Source organism: Orycteropus afer, unplaced genomic scaffold (genome assembly GCF_000298275.1).
Source record: "Orycteropus afer afer isolate SDZICR_OR568_19922 unplaced genomic scaffold, OryAfe1.0 scaffold00068, whole genome shotgun sequence".
Classification (NCBI taxonomy): domain Eukaryota; kingdom Metazoa; phylum Chordata; class Mammalia; order Tubulidentata; family Orycteropodidae; genus Orycteropus; species Orycteropus afer.
In genome coordinates this window covers 11,504,835-11,526,682 of record NW_006921655.1, presented here as the reverse complement: position 1 = coordinate 11,526,682, position 21,848 = coordinate 11,504,835, and the positions used below count along the sequence as shown (strand labels likewise).

The 21,848-nt window shown below is 39.5% G+C and overlaps 1 protein-coding gene across 1 annotated transcript in view; it reads right to left on the bottom strand.

Annotated features, from left to right (window-relative positions):
- Positions 1-21,848, bottom strand: part of RYR3 (ryanodine receptor 3) — a 585,899-nt gene that overhangs the window by 243,649 nt on the left and 320,402 nt on the right. Inside the window, exon 38 of the mRNA XM_007940521.1 lies at positions 21,355-21,492. Coding sequence (XP_007938712.1) covers positions 21,355-21,492 — 138 coding nt within the window. The remainder of the gene's footprint in view (positions 1-21,354; positions 21,493-21,848) is intronic.

Below are 21,848 nucleotides of genomic sequence, written 5' to 3'. Positions count from 1 at the left end.
AAAAAAAAAAAAAAACTGGAAAAAAAAAAAAGTATAAGACCCTTTTAAATCTACACCTTCTCTTGAAAGAATGACAGTTCTCACTACTAACAACCAAATTCTCTGCAGAGATGGTGCACACCCTCACAATCCCTGCCACACATCAAAAACCCAACACACTCAGGTAAAACAGTTTGCCAGCTCACAGATCATCCTCTTTGTAATAGGGAATTTCAGGAAGAGTTATAATGAAATCAGGTAAATATTAGCATTCCCTTAGTCAGCTGGCTTTCAGATTAATTCAGGATTTGGGTGAGCTCACAATGACTCAAAAACCCAAATCGACACTTGTGGCTTGGAGAGAGGAATATGATAGCAAAACACCTCACTAGAGGGTGATGGGAAAATAAACAGCCTGAAAAGATGGGGCAGGAAATGCTCCCTACTGCAATATATAGGCCAGTGTTCAAGGTAAATATGATTTGATGGGACAAATGCATGTGTGTGTGATCAAGCTAAGGCACAGTTAAAAAAAGAAAGAAACAAAGGTGGCCCCGGGTCCTTCTGTAAAAGGACAAAGTAATACCCATCATCACTGTGTTATTGATGGGCAGCAGTTAAACACTGGAAGACCTGACATGTAAGGTCCTTCTTGTTGGGCAGGCTTTCAGATTTGTTGGGTATGGTTTCAAATTGTTGAGACCAAGGTCTGCAAGGCAGGAGAAACAGTAAGTATGAAGAGAAAGGAAACTAAGGGAACAAAACCTTCTTAAGAGCCCTGAAAAGTACAGCATATTTTTTGGTCTGATATAAGCTAGAGACTCCATACCCATTAAGCAAACTTGGGCTAAATCAATGAACTTCTAAGGGTTTGACACTATCAGGGCTGAGGAAATGGAGCTTCACACCCATGATGACAGCGCTACTGAAAAGGCCTCAGATTTTAATTAGCTTCCAGATACAAGCAGTCTAGAGCAGCCATAATGTATCAAGGTCAAGAGGTTAGAAAGAGTACATTCTCTAGAATTCATTATGCTCTCCATATATGTACATCTCATGATTAAAATAATCAAAGCATGTAACCAAGTCTGGCATACATTGTGAGTTTAATAAAGGTTAACTATTACTACCATCTATACCAGCAGAAGGCTGGCGGTTCAAACCCACCAGCCACTCCTCAGAAGGAAGGTTGGGCATTCCTACTTCTGTAGCGATACTGCCTCGGAAACCCAAGGAGGAGTCGCTATGAGTCGGGGCTGACTCGATGGCAAATAACAACAACAACATACCAGCAGTTACAAAAGTAGATTGCACAGACCCTTAGGGAAGATGCTTTAGGCAGTCCATAAGGCCTAAAGTATTTTCATAATAATTCTAGGATGATATTTGTTTTTTTCATTCTGTTGACAATTGTACTGATGGTACAAAATCAATGGCAGGTAAAACCACTGGCACCTTAGCAGGAATCCAGGCAATGGCACCAAACTGTATAGGTAATCATTGTATCTTTCCTGCCACACTCCCAGAAAAGTGTCCAGTCTCATATGAGAATGTCTTTAAAGAAGCCATAGAGATTACCACTTTCATTAGTAATAAACTCTTGAGTATGCATCTTTTTATCCTGTATAAAAAAATGAGAAATACACAGAAGACACTTGTGTTGCATATCAAAAGCCAGCAGTTTTCTTGAGGAAAAGCACTTGTGTGACTGTTTGAGATGTGAGCTAAATTTGTTGCCTGTTCCACAGAATGACATTTTAAATGAACAGAACGACTGACAAACTACGGTTATCCATTCAGACTTGGGTAACTGATAGACATTTTCTGAAAACTGAAAGACATAAGCATGTCACTTCAAGGAGAACCACCAAAAATACGTGTGGCCAACAACAAAGGTCAAAGTTTCAAGTAAAAAATCAGAATTTTGGAACTGTTACTGTGAACTTGTATCTGTCACGGTTTCCCACAACTTAATGACTTTTCTAGTGAAATCAGAGATAGTAACAAATGAGATTTCAAAAAATATTATATAATAAAACATATCAACATCTGGGCGTTTTGCATAACTTGATGAAGCAGTAATTTTCCAATGAAAAGTGTATATTACAAAAAATTCAGGGGTAAGAGGTCCACTCGGTATGCAAGATACACTGATACATTTTTATATAATCAAGTACAAAGTGTTCTTTAACAGTTTTAGATTCCACACTGCAACTAACTCTTGAAAATCTACCATGCTGAGTTTTGATAGAGTATCAAAAAGAATATACACAATTATCTGAAAAGCTATTAAAGTGCTCCTCTCTTTCCAACCATGTATCTGTCTGAGGCTGTATTTTCTTCATAGTTTTCAGCCAGATATAAGAATTCAGATACATTCTATTAAGACTGATATAAAGAGACATAAAAATATATTACAGTGCCATTCTTCTATTTTTTTTTTAAATTTAGTTGTTTCTCATAAAAGTATGTTATTTATGTAACATGTAATGGGATTTGTATTACTTTAAATGAATACATAAATACTTAGAACATTTTTCAGCTTTAATTTCTAATATAGCAAATAATGATAGCTATAACTCACATACACTACAGCTTCTGGGAGTCACCAATAATTTTTAAGAGTGTAAAGGGGTCCTGAGACCAAAAAGTTTCAGAACAGCTCCAGTTAAGAAGATAACCAGTTTCATTAGGCTGTGATGCTAATCCAGTAGCTAATCTCTGAACCTAGAAAACTGCAGCTAGAAAGCTTTCAATGTTTGTTTTCTGGATCGGAGGTAGCCTGAATGGGAGTGGACAAAGAGTGAGACACCTCATATTGAGAAATGAAGTGGGGATTAGATAATCATTATTTTGAAAATTGAATCCTGGCTTACAGCACAGGGCCTGACCACCTTCCGTTTGTCACTGAAGGGCGCCCTGCTAGCCTGAAGCACCCCCAAGGCTTCCCTCCTCTTCAATTTGGTCTTAACATCAGTCATCTTCAGAGCAAGAAGGGAGTCAGGGACTGTCAGGCTGAGGTTGAAAGCCCTTCTTTATACTGCTCTGCAGCCAGTACAATGGGCCACACAGAGGAAAAGCAGGCTGGAGATCTCATTTACAATGGTTGTCAATTACAGGAAGTGTTGTCCTGAAGTCGATGTGTATGCAGAGCGCAGGACACTTTCTGCCTGCTCTCATTAGATTAACTGAGTTACCTCTAGTTCTGTCATTCCTAAATTAGTTAAGTTTCTTGGTGTTGCATAAGTGCCCAAGACTGAGTTAAGTACCCTATATGAAAAGATTTCAAGACACAATTACCATCCACACAGCCTAGCTGTACAAAATAAATACATGTGTAGCAGGAGGAGGAACCCTGGTGCTGCAGTGGTTGAAGCACTCAGCTGTGAATCCAAAGGTCATGGTTTGAACCCACTAGCCATTCCAGGGAAGAAAGATGTGTGTATAAAGATTTACAGCTTTGGAAACCCTGTGGGACAGTTCTACTCTGTCCTATAGGATCACGATGAGTTAGAATTGACTCAAGCGTAATAGGTTTGGTTTTTTTGAAGCATATGAAGCAGTTAACGAGAAATAAAGTGTAGAATAATGGGTAAAACTGTGTCGTCTCAGATATTTAGGAAACAAAACAATTCATAAGAAGGTACAAATTCTATCGTAATATATACATTCAAAAGAAACCAGAAAAGAGTGACAATGAGATCTTCTACTCTTACTTCTTTGTCAATGTCACCTTTATCTAAAGTTCTTTATATTTTTACACAATTTCCACATTACATGGATACCAAAGAAGTTAGGAGGCAAAAGCTCTCTCATGAATATTCCAAGGAATATTTGAAATGATCTAGTGGAAAAGACGAAGTCACTCCTTGCTGTGACTACTTTAGAGTGGCATTTTCCTTAAAGAGAAGATTAACACTAGTCCTGTACTGATTTTTTTTTTTTCTCCTGATATCAACAAGGGAATTCTAAGAATTTTGTGAGGGCTTTCAGACAGCAACAGGAGTCATTTCAGAGATATTCTGAGTCTCTTAATCAAAGAGAGAATGATACTAAAATATCAGAACAGTTACAATTGATTTCAATTCTGTGTTTTCCTAAGTTCATCTTTGGGAATGGTGATCTTCAGTGACAAGAAAACACTTGAACATTTATGTTATCATAAAGAAAATGACTTCCAAAATGGGATGCATATAAGGAGTATGATAAGGATGAAATGAAAAGGTTAAATTTAGCACTTTCCACAATGTATGATCCTGAAACAATTTTGCTTGCATTAAGAGGACTTGAAGCACTTACTGATGAAGATCAAAGACTACAGCCTTCAATATGAATTATACCTCAACATAAAGGAAATAAAAATCGTTACAAATGGACTAAAAAGCAACCTCATGATACGAAGACAAAAGACTGAAGCTGTCAAGGACTTCATATTACTTGGACCCACAATCAACACTCACTGCAACAGCAGTCAAGAAATCAAATGATGTGTTATTACATTGGGTAAATCTGCTGCAAAAGACCCCTTTAAAACTTTAAAAACAAGCAGGTCACTTTGAAGATTAAGATGTGCCTGACCCAAGCCATGGTCATTTCAATTGCCTCATATGCATGTGAAAGCTGGACAGTGAATAAGAAAGACCAAAGACGAATCGAAGCCTTTGAATTATGGGGTTGGCAAAGAATACTGGACATCCAGAAGAACAAATAAATCTGTTTTGGAAGAAGCACAGACAGGCTGTTGCTTAGAAGGGAGGATCTCAAGACTTTGTCTCATGGACTTTGAACATGTTATCAGGAGGTACCAGTCCATGGAGAAGGACATCACACTTGGTGAAGTAGAGGACCATCCTCAATGAGACAGACAGACAAAGCAGCTGCAGTAACGGGCTTACACATGGCAATGACTGTGAGGATGCCACAGGACTGAGCAATGTTTTATTCTGTTGTATATGGGGTCACTGTGAATCAGAGCTGACCCTACAACACCGATCAGAAACAACAGTGCCTCATCTCTCTCACACACACATGCATGTATAGCATATTATTCCCTTCAGAACCTCCATCACACATAATGAAGATGCTTCAGCAGATTTTGTTGCAACTCTAGGATTTTCATCCACTCATTTAGCTGAGTTTCAAGAGGGCCTTGTCAAGTGCACTGGATGGCTCACCTCATGGGATTTTTAAAAAGCTATCACATTCTTTTCAAAAAGGAAAAAAGTGAAGAATAAAGACATGTAACTGAGAATTTGTTTTGTGATGCAAAATCAAGCATATCTTCTTAAGAAACAGAATGTCTCAGGGAAGCAAGTCATGCACATGTTGTTTCCTTAATAATTATAAATGGCTTCATCCATGAGAGTATTATTAACAATTACAACTCACTCCACTTTTGTAATTAGTATAATTAGAGATAGTCACATTTAGGCGACTATGTCAAACACATGATCTGTAAGCTGCGTTTTCAATGATTGCTCAGGCCAATTCAGAATGAAAAATATTTCTAAGGCATTGTATTACTTAGGGAACCTTGATTACTGAAAGAGACTTAAAAAGAAAAACAGTTTCTTCATTACCTGATATTTGGCCTAGTCAGACATTCCACATAATAACAAAGATTTATTTACCTTAGCACTTTAGTTTGGCAGCCTAGGTATTACTTGCTGTCAAGTTATTTTCTTCCACTTGTCATTGTGTAATCTGTTTCTGTGACCTAACAACCCCAAGTTCACCATCCTGGGAATCTTACAAGGAAAGTCTCTAGTGAATCACTTACTATAGCAGGTATACTTCTTTTCCAAGGGTCAAATTACCACAAATGCAAAGCCAACTGTGGTAAGAAAGAAGTCATTTATTCTCATGCAGCAGGTTTAAATTTTCAGGCAGCAAGGTCCAGAAAGAATCTTTTCCCTTCCAAATTTAGATCACAGGCCAAGTAGCCATGATGCAATGGAGAGCATGCTTATTATCAAATGGCAGATTCTGGCCACTGACAAAGCAAATCGCTGAAGCTTAAGGATCCAAAACCCATGTTGATGCTTCATTCCAGCAAGTGTACTCTTAAATTTGGGTCCATTTGGAAGAAAAAGTTTTCCAGTCATATTCAGAAGAGGAAGAAAATCATACTGCACTGGACTTGGGTTAAACTTACCAATCACTTATAATGCTCACACTTGCAATAAAAAGTACTATGCATCTAAATTATGCCTACTAATTTTTAAATTCTAGGTGATTAAAAAAATCAGTTTGTGGCATGCTGTAAATATTCTGGAGGCATTAAGAGGTGGTAGATTATTTCCAAGTGTAATGAACAAATATATTTTGGCCTCTGCTTTCTTCCTTTCTGCTAAACTGAGTAATAGCTCCTCAATGACATCCATGTCTTAATTCTTGGAACCTGTGACTATGTTAACTTACCTATCAAAAGGAATTTTGCAGATGTGAGTTTCTTAAAATGGGGAGATTACTGGATTATCTGAATGGGCCCAATGTAATTACAAGGGTCCTTATAAGAGGAAGCCAGGAGGAACCCTGTCAGAGAAGTGATAATGAAAGCAGAGGTCAGAATAATAACACTGGCTGACTTTGAAGATGGAAGAGGACCATGAACCAAGGATGATGGGTAGCCACTGGAATCTGGGAAATCCAAGGAATGATTCTCTATCAGACCCCAAGAAGGAACACAGCCTTGCTGACCCATTTTAGACCTTCAGAATTATGAGATAATGAATTTATGTGGTTTTAAGCCACAAAGATTGTGGTACTTTGTTGCAGCAGCAAAAGCAAATTAATACATGGATAAAAAATGCCTGGGCTGATGAAATGTGACTCCTTTCCTGAAGCTACAAGTGAGACTGGAAGGTATCAGTGAGTGAGTTGATAAGAAAATACCTACATAAGGCAGGGCTTGAGAGAGATTCAGTTTTCTAAGTTTTTGCTGATGCAAGTACAATAAATGACAGGGCAGATGACACAACTGTGGTCTGCTTAGATCTGGCCTAGAGCTTCTATCTCACCAGAAACAACATTAAACAGAGAAAACAGCACCTGTAAAACCATTATGGCTCCTGAGATAAGTAAACAGATCATAGACAACATACCTTTCTTATCTCAATTCTCCTTCTGAACATTAAGGGCTAGAATGGCCTACATCTCAACACTAATCACTGAGGAAATTAAAGATGTTGAAGTTGGTAACCATGATGGTATAATGAATATTACTGACCATATACCCAGCATCCTTTTGTTCTTTCATTCTTCTTAACAGAACCCTCATTTTATCCACCTTAGCCCCATCTTCCTCAGGAAAAGCTGATTCAACCCCTTTCAAAGGTGGGCCTCCGTTGACTTAGCACATTCCATATTCTAGGTAAGCCTCATTGGTTCTTGAGTTTATTATGATCAAGTTCTCCAACATAGTGATCAGAATCCTTGCTTGAAATACTAGTTAGGAGAAACTTCCTTGCTCTGGACATAGTGCATGAATGTGAGGCTCAGAAATGCTGCCACATGAGGCTAAGCTGAAACATGGAGCAAGATGATTGTGGGGAAAGTCACCAGAGCTACTTGATTGACTCAACACAAGGGACATTCCACATATTTAAGATTCCAGGTATATGAAGCAAAAAAGTCCTTTACTGGCTCTTATGCCTGAGCTAGGTTTTCTGTTGCTTGCTGCTAAAAGTGTCTAAAATGATGTATGTGCATATAATGTTCTTGTGATCTATACTGAGTTCAGAAGCTGAGAGGTATACAAACTTCTATGAAGGTACCAGCACGTTAAACTAAACACTAGTTCACTGAATTTTTATATGCCCTCCGCCCCCATTCCTTCAGATTCAAATGGTTATCATTCTCACATTATCAATAATGGTACTGAAACATATAGAGATTAAAAACTTGCCCAAGGTCACAATTAGCAAATGGCAGTGCTAGGATTTAAATCTAGGCTGCTAGAATCTAAGCCCATCTACTTTACCACTTTAAAGCTGCTTGTGTTTCAATAGCTTCTATGAAATTTGGACAAAGAGCTGTCTTTATTAATGCTTTAAATTCATATTACATAATTTAAATGCTTTCTTAATAAACTGTGAAATGCATTCAGAAATAAAGTCCTGTAAATTACAGCATATTAGCTCCAGCTCTTTTTCTGACTGGCTCTGAGCTGGGCACAAAAGCTGGGCTTTTCCAGAGCCTCCATTTCTTCACTAATAAAATGAACTTAGCAATAAAACTTCATGTTAAAGAAAATTAATTCAAGTATAGTGTGGTGACAAGAGTGCTGGGCAGGGGATAAGAGCACTTTGTTCCTTCTCTGGCTATGTGATTTTAGGCAAGTCATCTTCCCTTTCTGGTCTCTTGACTCCTATGAAGTCAACGGTCTTGTGGCTTTAATATTCTAAGATACTATGAAGATCTTCAGTGAGATAGACTGACACAGTGGCTGCAATGATGGTCTCAAGAATAGCAAAGATTGTGCAGATGGCACAGGAGCAAGCAGAGTTTCATTCTGTCATACACGGGATCACTATGAGTCAGATCAAACTTGACGGCACCTAACAACATGTCCATCCACTCCCCTGGGCTACTAAGAGAGTTGTACTAATTTATTAAAATGGTAAATAAAAGCCTATGGCTCAGCCTACTGGTTAAATTGATGAGCACTAAAAATTTTACCACCACATTTTAATGCCCTATTATCCTGGTATTACCTAGCTTGTACTACCCTAATCATAAAACCTGAGATTGGAGAAATAAAACAGAATCTCAAAACTGCAGTAGTTACCATGATCAAGGCATCGCTGCACACCACTAATCATTTACATTCGGATAAGCTGTGGCACATTGATGGCTTTTTTGATGACTGTCTTGATTGCTGGCAGAAAAAGGAACCCTCCTATGTTAGGGGTCAGATGGTACAATAACCTCTAGATTTAGCGGGAGAGATTTACTGGTGAAGGTCTTATTCCCTCTGTTCCCCAGAGCTTCCTCTGGACTGAAAATCTGAATTTTGATCCCTCCTGGTCTGGTCTGGATTACAAAGTAATCAAATATCTACTATTTATTAGCAGAGGAGGTCAGGGAGAAAGTTTAAAGCCACTGACTCTGAAACTTGTAGAAAATTCATCATGTTAATTTCCCTGTGCCTCTCTGGCCCAGGCTGTGCAGTAGATACCACTTTTGCTTCATTTTACTGGAATAAGGATTCTGTTGGGATCACTAAGAATACAGTTCCAAGGGTATTAGAAAACCTTTAAGCAAAGGGCCAAGAGAACCTGGAGCACCGATCCTGGGTGACAAGAAAGAATTGGTCCATTTACTACATGTCATCGGGGCACAATGCACAGGCCTGGCAGTCAGACTCCCCCCACACCACCCCCCAGAGGCAGGTAAATGGTGTGTGGTCTGGCTTTGGTTCCATAGCAAGCAGCAGAAGACCTAAGAAAGCACCCAGGTCCATCCATCCAAGCTCTATATTTAATTTCTGGACAGGTATGTTGATTTCCTTCTTCAGTGCTTTCCTGGCTGGGGAATAAGGATAAACATTCAAGCTGCTTGGTTAGAACATCCTCCTCCTCATTATAACAAAACTCACTAAGCACTGTATATTATTATACTGCTACCACCACTAATATAGCTACCACTGTTGTTGTTGTTGTTATGTGCCGTCGAGTCAGACCCGACTCATAGAGACTCCTCCTTGGGTTTCTGAGGCAGTATCACTATGGAAGTAGATTGCCCCATCTTCCTTCCGAGGAGTTGCTGGTGGGTTTGAATTACCAGCCTTCTGCTTAGCAGTCAAGTGCCTTAGGCACTACACTCACTACCAGAGCGCCCTTAGCTACCACTAATACAGCTATATTTCCATTTGTCAAATGGTGGTGGCTGCATGTTGCTGTGATGCTGGAAGCTATGACAGGGGTATTTCAAATACCAGCAGGGTCACCTATAGCGGATAGGTTTCAGCTGAGCTTCCAGACTAAGACAAACTAGGAAGAAAGACCTGGCAATCTATTTCTGGTAATTAGCCAATGAAAACCTTATGGATCACAAAAGAATACTGTTCATACTTGCTTCCTTGGACACATCATCAGGAGGGCTCAATCATTAAAGGAAGACATCATTTCTGGTGTAGAGAGCCAAAGAATGTGAGGGAGACCCTCGGTGAGACAGACAAGTACAAGACTCCGATAGATTGACAATCATAAGGATGATGCAAGACTGGGTAACATTTCATTCTGTTGTACACATGAGTGCCATAAATTGGAGTCAACTTGATGGCAGCTGCTTATCTGTCTGTCTACTCACACACCCATCCACCCATCCTGTGTGTTAGACCTTGTACTCAACACTTTCCCTAGATTATCATTTAATCCTCACAAAAACCATGTAAAAACACAAGATAGGTCAGGGAATGAGTTTTCACAACAATGGTGGCTGTTATTGGATAAAATCTCATTTTTTTAGTTAGGCAAAGAAATTCCACTTCAATTTAACTGACAAAACAAGATTCCTGTAAGTAGGTGGTCTGCTGAGGCAGTGGTGAAGTGAAGGTTAGACACGAGAAGGAACACTGGATACGGCGGAACCTCCTGACTCTGCCCACCAAGGGCCTTGTATCTCAGTACAGCCCGAAACCACACCAGTTATGCAGGCCTGGCTCACAGGGCTGGCCATGTGTGGAAAAGTCATGTGACACTGGCGTATTTCTACTAATTCTCTCTAAATTTCCCTCCTACAGCAGATAGAGTCTTCTGTCCACCTATAAGAGTGGATGCTTTCAGAATGAACAGTTCTGAATTTTTATTTATAGTGATATAGAATGTGCATGTTTTCCAACTGTCAAAGAATTGGTCAGCTTCTTGACTAAATAAGAACTTCTTAAATCCTGTAAAAATCATGTCTCTTTCAGATCTCTGTGTATGTTGTAAATGATATTATTTTGAGATGAAATTGTACAAAGGAATTTAAAAACGCTATGTATGCACTGTACCTCCAAGAAGTATATATTTGGAGAGTCAACAATTCCTGAAAAATAAATTCATAAACTAAAAGGAAAAAAAAAAAGGACAGTCATCCTAGCTACTGGACTCCCCCTACCCCACAACACATCCCTGCAAGCCAGCAGCGAAATGCATGTGGATACTTGGAGCTTAATTTTGTCAGCCCTTCTCTCAAGCCCCCTGGGGTGTCATCCATCATCTGGAGATAATTATCCTGTTGTTTTTGAAATCAGTCAACCAGCCTCATAATCACTTTCCAAAAAACATTCAGGAGATTAAATGACCAGTGACAATGGTGGGGAAAATAACTCATAGAGAATAGATGTAGTTTCTGAGGTGTTAGGGAGGGAAATCCTTGAAAAGGAAATGATATAAACACAAGAAAGAAAGGACTTGAGACCTGGGGTCTCTGTCTTCACCCTGTTGGGAAAGTCATCTAATTGCTCTTATTTTACTTTCTATGTCTATTCAGTATTGAGAATAAACTGATGACAGGGCAAGCTATAGGGCACAGATTCTAAATATCTGTGCTTCCCTATCACCCTCACTCCACCTCTCCAAAGCCTTCTTTCTAGACATCCCAGCATAGTGTCCTGGAAGGAAAATGGGTTCCAGAAATGGAGCATGGTTCAAATCTGGGCCCCCTGTCTTACTGCAAGATCCTATCTGCATTGCTTTTCTTCTCTCAGGCCTGGCATGTAAAATGAGAACCTGGCTGTCCCTACACTTGTTATGAGTGCTTAACTGTAACCATTTTTGGCTATTAAAATGTTTATTGACCATCTACCATATTTCAGGCACTGTGTTAGGCATGAATCAAATGCCTTTTGGACTGCCCAAAAGATTTCAGCAAGAAGACACTGGATGTATGGAGGCCTGTTAGGATGTCACTGAAGTGCTCTAGATGAGCAGTACTAAGGACGTGAGTTTCAAACCCACCAGCCACTCCTCGGAAGGAAGGTTGGGCAATCCTACTTCCGTAGTGATACTGCCTCGGAAACCCAAGGAGGGGTCGCTATGAGTTGGGGCCAACTCGATGACACATAACAACAACAACAACAAGAAGGATGTGAGTAAGGTTGGTGGGATATTCAGGATATTGGCCCTCAAAAGATGTCTATGTTCAGATCACTGGACTTTGCAAATATGCTAGGTTACATGGCAAAGGGAAATTAAGGTTGCAGAAGGAGTTAAGGTTGTTAATCAGCTAACTTTAAAATAGGGGGATTATCTTGGATTATTGGGGTGAGCCCCAAATAACCACAAGGATCCTAAAAAGTGAAAGAGGGATGCGAAAGAGAACCAGAAAGATGGGAGCATTAGAAGGATGAAGCCCAAGACTGCTGGTAAAAAAGGGCTAAGAGTTAAGAAACATGTCTTCATAGTAAGAAAATTAAGAGATTATCTCCCAGGGAGGAAGCATCCAGTAAATAACAGAGATCAGGAATGTATCAGACTTGATCTGTAAATCAACAGAAATTAAAAGAATATCAGGTTACTAAGAAAAACTGTACTCTAACAAATTTGAAAACCTAGAAGAAATGGACAGATTTCTAGAAACATACTACTTACCTAAACTAACACAGACTGAAGTGGAAAATTTGAACAGGCCCATAACAAAAGAAAAAATTGAACAGGTCATAAAAAAATGACCAAACAAAAAAAGTCCTGGCATAGTTTCACTGGAGAATTCCACCGCACATTCAGAGAAGACCTGACACTAATCCTACTCAAACTATTCCAGAACATAGAAAAGGATGGAATCCTTCAAAATTCATTTTATGAAGCAAACATAACCTTGACACTAAAACCAGGCAAAATTGCAGACTAGTATCCCTCATGAATATAGACACAAAAATCTCCAACAAAATACTAACCAATAGACTCCAACAACATATTAAAAAAATAATACACTATGACCAAGTGGGGTTCATATATCAGGTATGCAAGGGTGGTTCAACACTAGAAAAACAATCAATGTCATCCATCACATAAATAAAACAGAAGAAAAGAACCACATGATCATATCAATTGATGCAGAAAAGGCATTAGACAATATCTAACACCCATTCCTGATCAAAACTCTCAAAAAAAAGAGGATAGAAAGGAAATTCCTCAACATAATAAAGGGCATCTATGTAAAACCAACAGACAACATTATTCTCAGTGGAGAGAGACTGAAACCATTCCTCTTGCAAACAGGAATGAGACAAGGATGCCCTCTATCACACTTCCATTCAACATTGTACTGGAAGTCCTAGCCAGGGCCATAAGGCAAGAAAGAGAAACCAAAGGCATCCAAACTGGTATGGAAGAAGTCATACTATCCCTATTTGCTGGTGATATGATCCTATTCATAGAAAACCCAAGAAACTCAGCAAAAAAACCACTACTGGAACTAATTGAGAGATTTAGCATAGTGGTGGGATACAAGACCAACATACAAAAATCAGATGAATTCCTCTACCCTAGCAAAGAGACTCCTGAAAAGAAAATCAACACCATTTACAATAGCTACCAAAAAAATAAAATACTTGGGAATAAATCTCACTTTAGACAGAAAAGACAACAAAACACTACTTCAAGAAATCGTAAGAGAGATCTACATAAATGGAAAAACATACCATGCTCGTGGATAGGAAGACTGAACATTGTGAAAATGTCAGTTCTACCCAAAGCAATCTATCTGTTCAATGCAATCCCAATCCAGATCCCATCAACATTCTTTAAAGATATGGAAAAACCAATCACTAACTTTATAAGGAAAGAAAAGAGACCTCAGATAAGCAAAGCACTGTTGAAGAAGAAGAACACAGTGAGAGGTCTTACACTCGCAAATCCCAAAACCTACTATACAGCCATAGAAGTCAAAACAGCCTGGTACTGGTACAATGACAGATACAGAGACCAATGGAATAGAACTGAGAACCCAGAAACAGTACCATCGACCTATGCGCAGCTGATCTTTGACAAAGGGCTGACATCCATTAAATGGGGAAGAGATTGTCTCTTTAACAAATGGTTCTGGCAAAACAGGACATCCATTTGCAGAAAAAAATGAAACAAGATCTGTACCTCACACCACACACAAAAACTAAGTCCAGATGGATCAAAGACTTAAATGTGAAGCCTAAAACTGTCAAGTTCCTCAAGTAAAGAATAGGGGCGAGTTTAGGGGTCCTAATTTGTGGCATAAATAGACTGTCAAGCATCATCCAAAATGCACAAACAGCAGAAGATAAACTAGATGAATGAGACATTCTGAAAATTAAATTTTTATGTGCTTCAAAAGACTTCTCCAAAAGAGTAAAATGAGAACCTAAAGACTGGGAAAAAATATCCGGCAACAATATATTTGACAAGGGACTTAACTCTGAAGTTTATATAAAACTCCAAAACTTCAACAACAAAAAGAAAAACAACTCAATTAAAAAATGGGCAGAAGACACGAATAGACACTTCACCGAAGAGAATATTCAGGTGGCCAACAAACACTGAAGAAATGTTCATGATCATTAGCTACTGCAATGCAATGCATCCAATGCGGTGGAGTCTGATCCTACTCATAGTGACCCCCTCCTTGCTTGGGTTTCTGAGGCAGTATCACTACGGAAGTAGATTGCCCAACCTTCCTTCCAGGGAGTGGCTGGTGGGTTTGAACCACCAGCCTTCTGGTAAGCAGTCAAGTGCCTTAGGCACTACTCTACCAGAGCTCCCCATTAGCCATTAGAGAGATGCAAATCAAAACAACAATGAGAAGCCATCTTGTCCCAACATTAATAGCAAAGTTCAGCAAGACAGAAAATAACAAATGCTGTGGCGAGGATGTGGAGAGACTGGGACTCTCATACACTGCTGGTGGGACTGTAAGATGATACAACCACTGTGGAAAGCAGTATGGCAATTCCTTAAAAAGTTGGAATTAGAAATACCATTTGACCCAGCCATTCCATTACTGGATATATATCCTAAAGAAGTGAAAGCTAGGACAAGAACAGATATATGCACACCCATGTTCATCACAGCACTATTTACAATAGCCAAAAGATGGAAACAACCTACGTGCCCATCAACAGAAGAACGGATAACCAAACTATGGTTCATACACACAATGGAATACTACGCAACACTAAAGGATAACGTAGGATCTGCAAAACATCACATAACACGGATGAACTTGGAAAATATTAACTGAGTAAAATAAGTCAAGTTCTACCCAAATACTGTATTAGTTCATTATTGTACAAAATCAAGGAAAGATTTATACATAGAAGGAAATTTTCTTTGCTCGTTACCAGGGGTGGGTGGGGAGGGGAGGGAATACTGCTAGTTAGGGAGACTAACTAGCAGAGTGAAGTATTGGTTTGGGTGAAGAGAAGGGCAACATATCAAATGTGAGTGATCAACACAGTGGCAGTGAGGAAGAAGAAGACATAGACATGGGAGGTACATGTGAGGTACAGACAACAAAGATGAGCCCTTCTGCATGTACAGTACTGCATTGTCAGTGATGGCAAGCACTGATCTATCAGTGGACAGTTGACTAGACAGGCTGAATAATCAGATATGTCTAGGCAGGGGGGAGTATGCCCCCCTGGCCATGTGAGGGGTTAGCAGACAATATTTCTACATGCATATTTGTATGTGTTGTAAGAATGTCCAGGTGTATAGTAGAGCTGACAAAGGGCAAGACTGTGGTGGCTTCTTAGCCACAGCCAGCTTCCTGGAGAGACTGAGTAGCTGGACCCCTGGGGTTTGGACCATGGTCAAAGAGGACATCAAGATCAACTGGCATAACATACTACACAAAAACAATGTTCTATATCCTACTTTGTTGAGTAGTGACTAGGGTCTTAAAAGCTTGCAAGCAGTCATCTAGATAAAATGATGAGTCTCTCCTCCTCCAGAACAAAGCAGAATGAAGAAAACCAAAGATGCATGGAACCAATTAGTCCAAGGGACTGGTAGGCCATGTGATCCTCAGCCTATATGACCATGAGAACAGAAGAACTAGATGGTACCTACCAACCATTGTCAACCACTTGAAGAGGGGGATCTGTGTAGGAGATCCTGGATAGAGTGAGAGAACAATGTAGAACAAAACTCAAAATAGAAAAAAAAAAACCCAGGTTTTCTGCTCTGATAGAGCCTGGTTGAGACCCCTGAGACTATGGCCCCTAGCCACCCTTCCAGTCTAGAATTGAACTGACTCCTGTGCCTTCCAGCCAAACAATAGACAGGCGTATGGGATAAACATTTACATCAGGTAGATACACTCCTTGGAGTGATCAATCATAGGAGAACAGAAGGGCAGTGTTTACACAGGGAGATGGGGAAAGGGGAGTGTACATGAGGGAAGGACACAGGGAAGAGGTAACTATGAGGAGAAAGTGGGAAGAGAGCTGTTACAATGTGGGGAATTGCAGTCAGCGTCATGAAACCAAATGTGTATGAACTGCTGTACGGAAAATGAATTTGCTCTGTAAACTTTCAGTCAAATCACAATAAAAAATTTTTAAAAATGCTCAGCTGTTAATCCAAAGGTTGGCAGTTGAAACCCACCAGTTGATTCTCAGGAGAAAGTTATGGCAGTTTGTTTCCACAATAATTTATGTTGTTGTTATGTGCCACTGAGTCAGACCTGACTCATAGCGACCCCTCCTTGGATTTTTGAGGCAGTATCACTACGGAAGTAGATTGCCCAACCTTCCTTCCGAGGAGTGGCTGGTGGGTTTGAACCACCGGCCTTTTGGTTAGCAGTGAAGTGCCTGAGGCACTACGCTACCAATGGGGCAGTTCTACTCTGTCCTGTGGGTCATTATGAGGTAGAATCACCACACTCCATGGCAGTGGGCTTAGTTTGAGTCTTTGGTTGAAATGACTGAACCAATTCCTTCTTGCAACAAATCACCTTCACTTCCTGCACATCCAGCTTTTACATTACTGAAAAGTTTAGAGCCTTTTCTTGCACTAAAGGAAGGCTAAGTAAGCACTGTATGTACCTGTTGTGACTTACAAATTCAACCTAAAAACACACTTAAGAATGGATCTTGTTTGTAACCTAAAGACTCCCTGTACTCTCCTTCTGAACAGAAAGAAGCATCTACTTTAAAAACAGACTTTCAGGAGGTTAATCATGAGACATACAGGTCAGTACAGTCTATTTTTAGTTCTGCTTTGGCAGTACCCACAAAAGGAGTCCAAATTCACTTCTTTGTAGATTTAGAATCCTCCTGGCATGTCCTCACCTAAGACCCAGCCTTCCAATGTTGATGGATAGGATTAATCAAGGGTTGTCGATGCAACCACTGCCAAGTATGCCATACACTTTTCCAGAAGCTTCAACACGTCTGCTGATAAATGCAAAAGATTCTTTCCCTTCAGAGATATTCTGACAAAGATAGAAGGTCATTATAAAGGGCAGTAAGATGTATGAACTCCAAAGTAGTGTTTTCAGACAAAGTGGTCATATTTTGAGTACATTGCTCTAGTCTATGATTTGAAATGATGTTCTAAGATTGATAGAAACAGAGAACAAGATAAAAGACCATGATATTAAACCTGGGAAATTCCTTTTACTTTAGATGAATAATAAATTTGCTGAAACTGTACTAAATAGCAGACTGATTATATATAAACTCAAACAAACTTCCTCTTGAAGTGTTTGAAGTGTTAATTGATTAGAGAGAGTCACTGTCTGTGGTAGTTATGTTTGTGTGTCAGTTTGGCTGGGCCTGGTTGTGTGGCTGGCAGCTGATGGTAGTTATTCTCCATGATGAAACTGGCAATCAACTCCATGGTGGGATCTACCCCAAGCAGCTGAGTAGCTGCCTTTGGGATATGGTCTGCTTCCTGTATATAAGGAGAAAACTTGGGAATGGTCTCTAGCTTGTGGCAAGCTTGGACCCTGCACGTAGTCATGTTGTTGTTCAGCAGCCTGCTATGCTCTGCTGACCTTGGGACTTACAACGGACTTAAGTTAATGGCCTGCCATGTGGTTTAGTGACATCGGGACTGTGCCATTTTTCCATGTGGTTTGGTGGCATCAGGACTGTGCCATTTTATTTGTCAACCTTGGGCATGGCAGCCTCAGCAGCCAGCAGCTGTCTGAGTGAAGAAATGCCTCTAGCTCCAGTGGGCCAGGGGCAGGAGGCAGAGCTGTACCCCAAAGTTGAGGGGCTTTCACCCAGCCCCTAGATCCTGGCACTTTGAACTTGGATTTAAAGCCTCTAAAATTGCAAGAATAAACTCTGTTTGTTAAGGCCATCCCATTTGTGGTATATTTCTTGTCAAAGCAGTACTAGGTAACCAGAACACTGTAGTACAAAACAAATTGTGATCTTGTTTCAACAAGGTGAAAATGATAGGAATCATCTACACTATAAGGATTAGAGAAATGTATTTGGACAAAGTGTGCATTGTTGAAAACTGGAAGGCCAAAATCCTACAGGATGCTGTATTATCAAAATCATAGCCAAACCCTCCAAAATACCCTTTGCAGAAAAATGAAACAGGGCCCCTATCTCTCGCCATATACAAAAATTAACTCAAGATGGATCAAAGACCTAAAATGTAAAACCTAAAACTATAAAGATCAATAAAGAAAAAACACGGGTAAACTTAGGGACCTTAATACATGGCCAATACACTACTGAACACAATTAGCAACACACAAACAGGAGAAGATAAACTAGACCACTGGCACCTCCTAAAAAATAAACATTTATGCCCATCAAGAGACTTGACTAAGAGAGTAAAAAAAAGAACCTATAGACAGAGAAAAATGTTTTGACAACAACATATTGGACAAGGGACTAATCTCTTAAATTTATAGAAAGCTTCAACACCCCAACAACAAAAAGACAAAAAATCCAATTAAAATAGACAGAGGACATGAAAAGGCACTTCATCAAAGAAAGTATTCAGGCAGCTAAAAAACACATGAACAATGCTTGTGATTATTAGTTATTAAGCTGAAATCCACTGCCATCGAGATGATTCCAACTCACAGGACCCTATAGTACAGGTAGAACTGCCCCCATAGAGTTTCCAACTCTGTAAACGTTTATGGAAGCACACTGCCTCATCTTTCTCCTGTGGAGTGGCTGGTGGGTTTGAACCACTGTCTTTCTGGTTAGCAGACAAATGCTTTAACCACTGCACCACCAGAACTCCCTTTAGTCATTAGAAAGATGCAAATCAGAACAAGGAGATATCATCTTATCCTAGCATTTGTAGCAAAGTTTGAAAAAACACACAAAAAAGATTGGCAAGGACATGGAGGGACTAGAACCCTCATACACTGCTGGTGGGGCTGTGTAATTGTTCAACTACTGTGTAAAACGGTATGGTGTTTTCTTAAAATGTTGGAACTAGGTATCATATGATCCACCAATCCCACTACTAGGTATACATCCTAGAGAAATAAGAGCTGTGAAACAAACAGATATATGAATACTCGTGTTCAGTGCAGAATTATTCAAAATAACAAAAAGATGGAAACAACTTAAGTGCCCATCAATGAATGACTGAATAAACAAACTGGTACATACACACAATGGAATACCATACAATGTTAAGAAATAAAGACGAATCTGTGAAAAATGTCCTAACATGGATGAACCTAGAGGGCATTACACTAAGTGAAATTAGTCAAGTACAAAAGGACAAATATTATATGAGACCACCACTGTAAAAAGTCAAGAATAGGTTTATACCCAAAAAGAAACACTCTTTGAAGGTTATCAGGGGTTAGAGGGATGGGAGGGTAAATCACTAAGTAGAGGGTAGACACATACTAACATGGAAGGGAAAGGCAATATATAATAAGGCAGAAGTCAGCACAAACCAATCAGGCAAAAGAAGACACTGAGAGCAGCACAGGAGCTAAGGGCAACAACGGTAAATACTACTACATATACAATCCTGCAATAACAGTAAGAACTATAATCCATGAGTAGATATACAGATAGAAATTTAAGCTGAACAGAGCTGGGAAGATGAATGGGACTACACCCATGAATATATATATAGGTTTGAAGAGCATATTCCTATGTATGTTTTTTATGTGCTACAAATATATACATGAATACAGTAGAACATACAGGGGGCAGCGTTATGAAAACTTGTTAGCCATTACCAAACACTTGGAGGGAATGAGTCGTTGGACCTGGGGGCTCAGGTTCATAGTCTCAAGGGACACAAAGATGAGTTGGCATAACATAGTCCACAAAGACAATGTTCTACATTCTACTTTGGTGAGTAGTAGCTGGGGTCTTAAAAACGTATGAGTGCCCGTCTGAGGTTTAACTATTGGTGTCTCCTTTCTGGAGGAAAGAAAAATGCAGAAAATCAGACACATGGAAACAATTACTCTAAAGGGCTAATGGACCACGTGAACCCAAGCCTTCAAGACCCTGATACCAGCCAGAAGAACTAGATGATGCCTGACTACCACTGCTCACTGCTCTGAAAGGTAACACAACAGGAGGTCCCAGACAGAGTAGGGGTAAAAATTTCAAATTCATAAAAAGACTAGGCTTACTGGCATGATGGAGACTGATGGAACCCCCATGACTATGGCCCTTAGATACCTTTCTAAGCCTGAACCTCTATGGCTCAACTTTCAGCCAAACGGACAGGTCTCTATGGTGAACAATAGTACCAAGAAAGTCTGTGCTTCTTATAACAACCAACCACACAAGATCAAAGGGGTAGCATTTTCCCAGGGATTAAGCACAGAAGACAAGAAAGGACAGGAAAGAAGGATGAAGGAATGTTAACATAGGAAGGAAGTGGGAAGAATGCCATTATACTGTGGAGAGTGCAATCAATGTCACAAAACAAAACATGTATAAAATACTAAATGGAAAACCAATTTGCTCTGTAAACTTCTATCCAAATCACAGTAGCAAAAAAGAACAAAACACAAACTGATATCCTATTTCCTTTAACCCCATCCCACCTTCCACTATTATTTAAATCTCTCACTAGGGTAATTTTCAATGCTAAGGAACCACAAATAGAAGTGACAGAAATGGCAACTGTTAGAAGAGTAACACTATGGAAACAGAAAGAACAGAAATCTATTTAAAGATATTTTAAGTAGACAGACCATGAGAGCAGACCCACCAAGCAATCAATCCCTTAGGTTTCAGAAGACACTAAAAATACATTCCTTAAATCAAAAGGAAGGAATATTAAAATGTAAAACAGTAATTACCACCAATTACAACATAATGGTCAGACGTTTCCTTTTAAGATAAGCTGCCCGATATTTATTGTGAAACATTTTTTAGACCAATTACATTAATTAATTCTAGGAGAGCAAGGGTTAGGGGTACTGCTATTGAAAGGCACTGTCACTTACTTGGGTATCTGTTCTCCTCCTTGGTTGGCTGCTGCTTCTCTGGCTTAGGTAAGCCTTTGATTTTATTCACTAAGGCCCAGAGTTTTCCAGTCCAAGAGGTGTCCTCCTCCTCCTCTTCCTCTTCCTCCAGGGGAACGCCTATCAAGACATAGATCATAGTAAAAACCCTGACCAGTACATGAAACCACTATGTGGCAGAAAGCTCATAAACAGGCTGCTGCTTCCCACTCTTCTGGAACTTTCTTTCTAAAGCTACTATAGGCAGTCTCCTGTAAATATTTATCTACATAATGTCTTTTGGTCAGATGTTACTTTTTTTATTTTTATTTATTTTTTTTTAAATAAAAGATGACTTCCTGTATACAAGAACATCAAGTGATTTCAATCCCAAGGCTTACTTAACATTTTCTAACCTATAGCCAAACAAGCTCTAGAATCACTAGAGTTAACATTCAGCTATTTCAAAGAAAAAGGTAACCTATTAGCTACAGTAC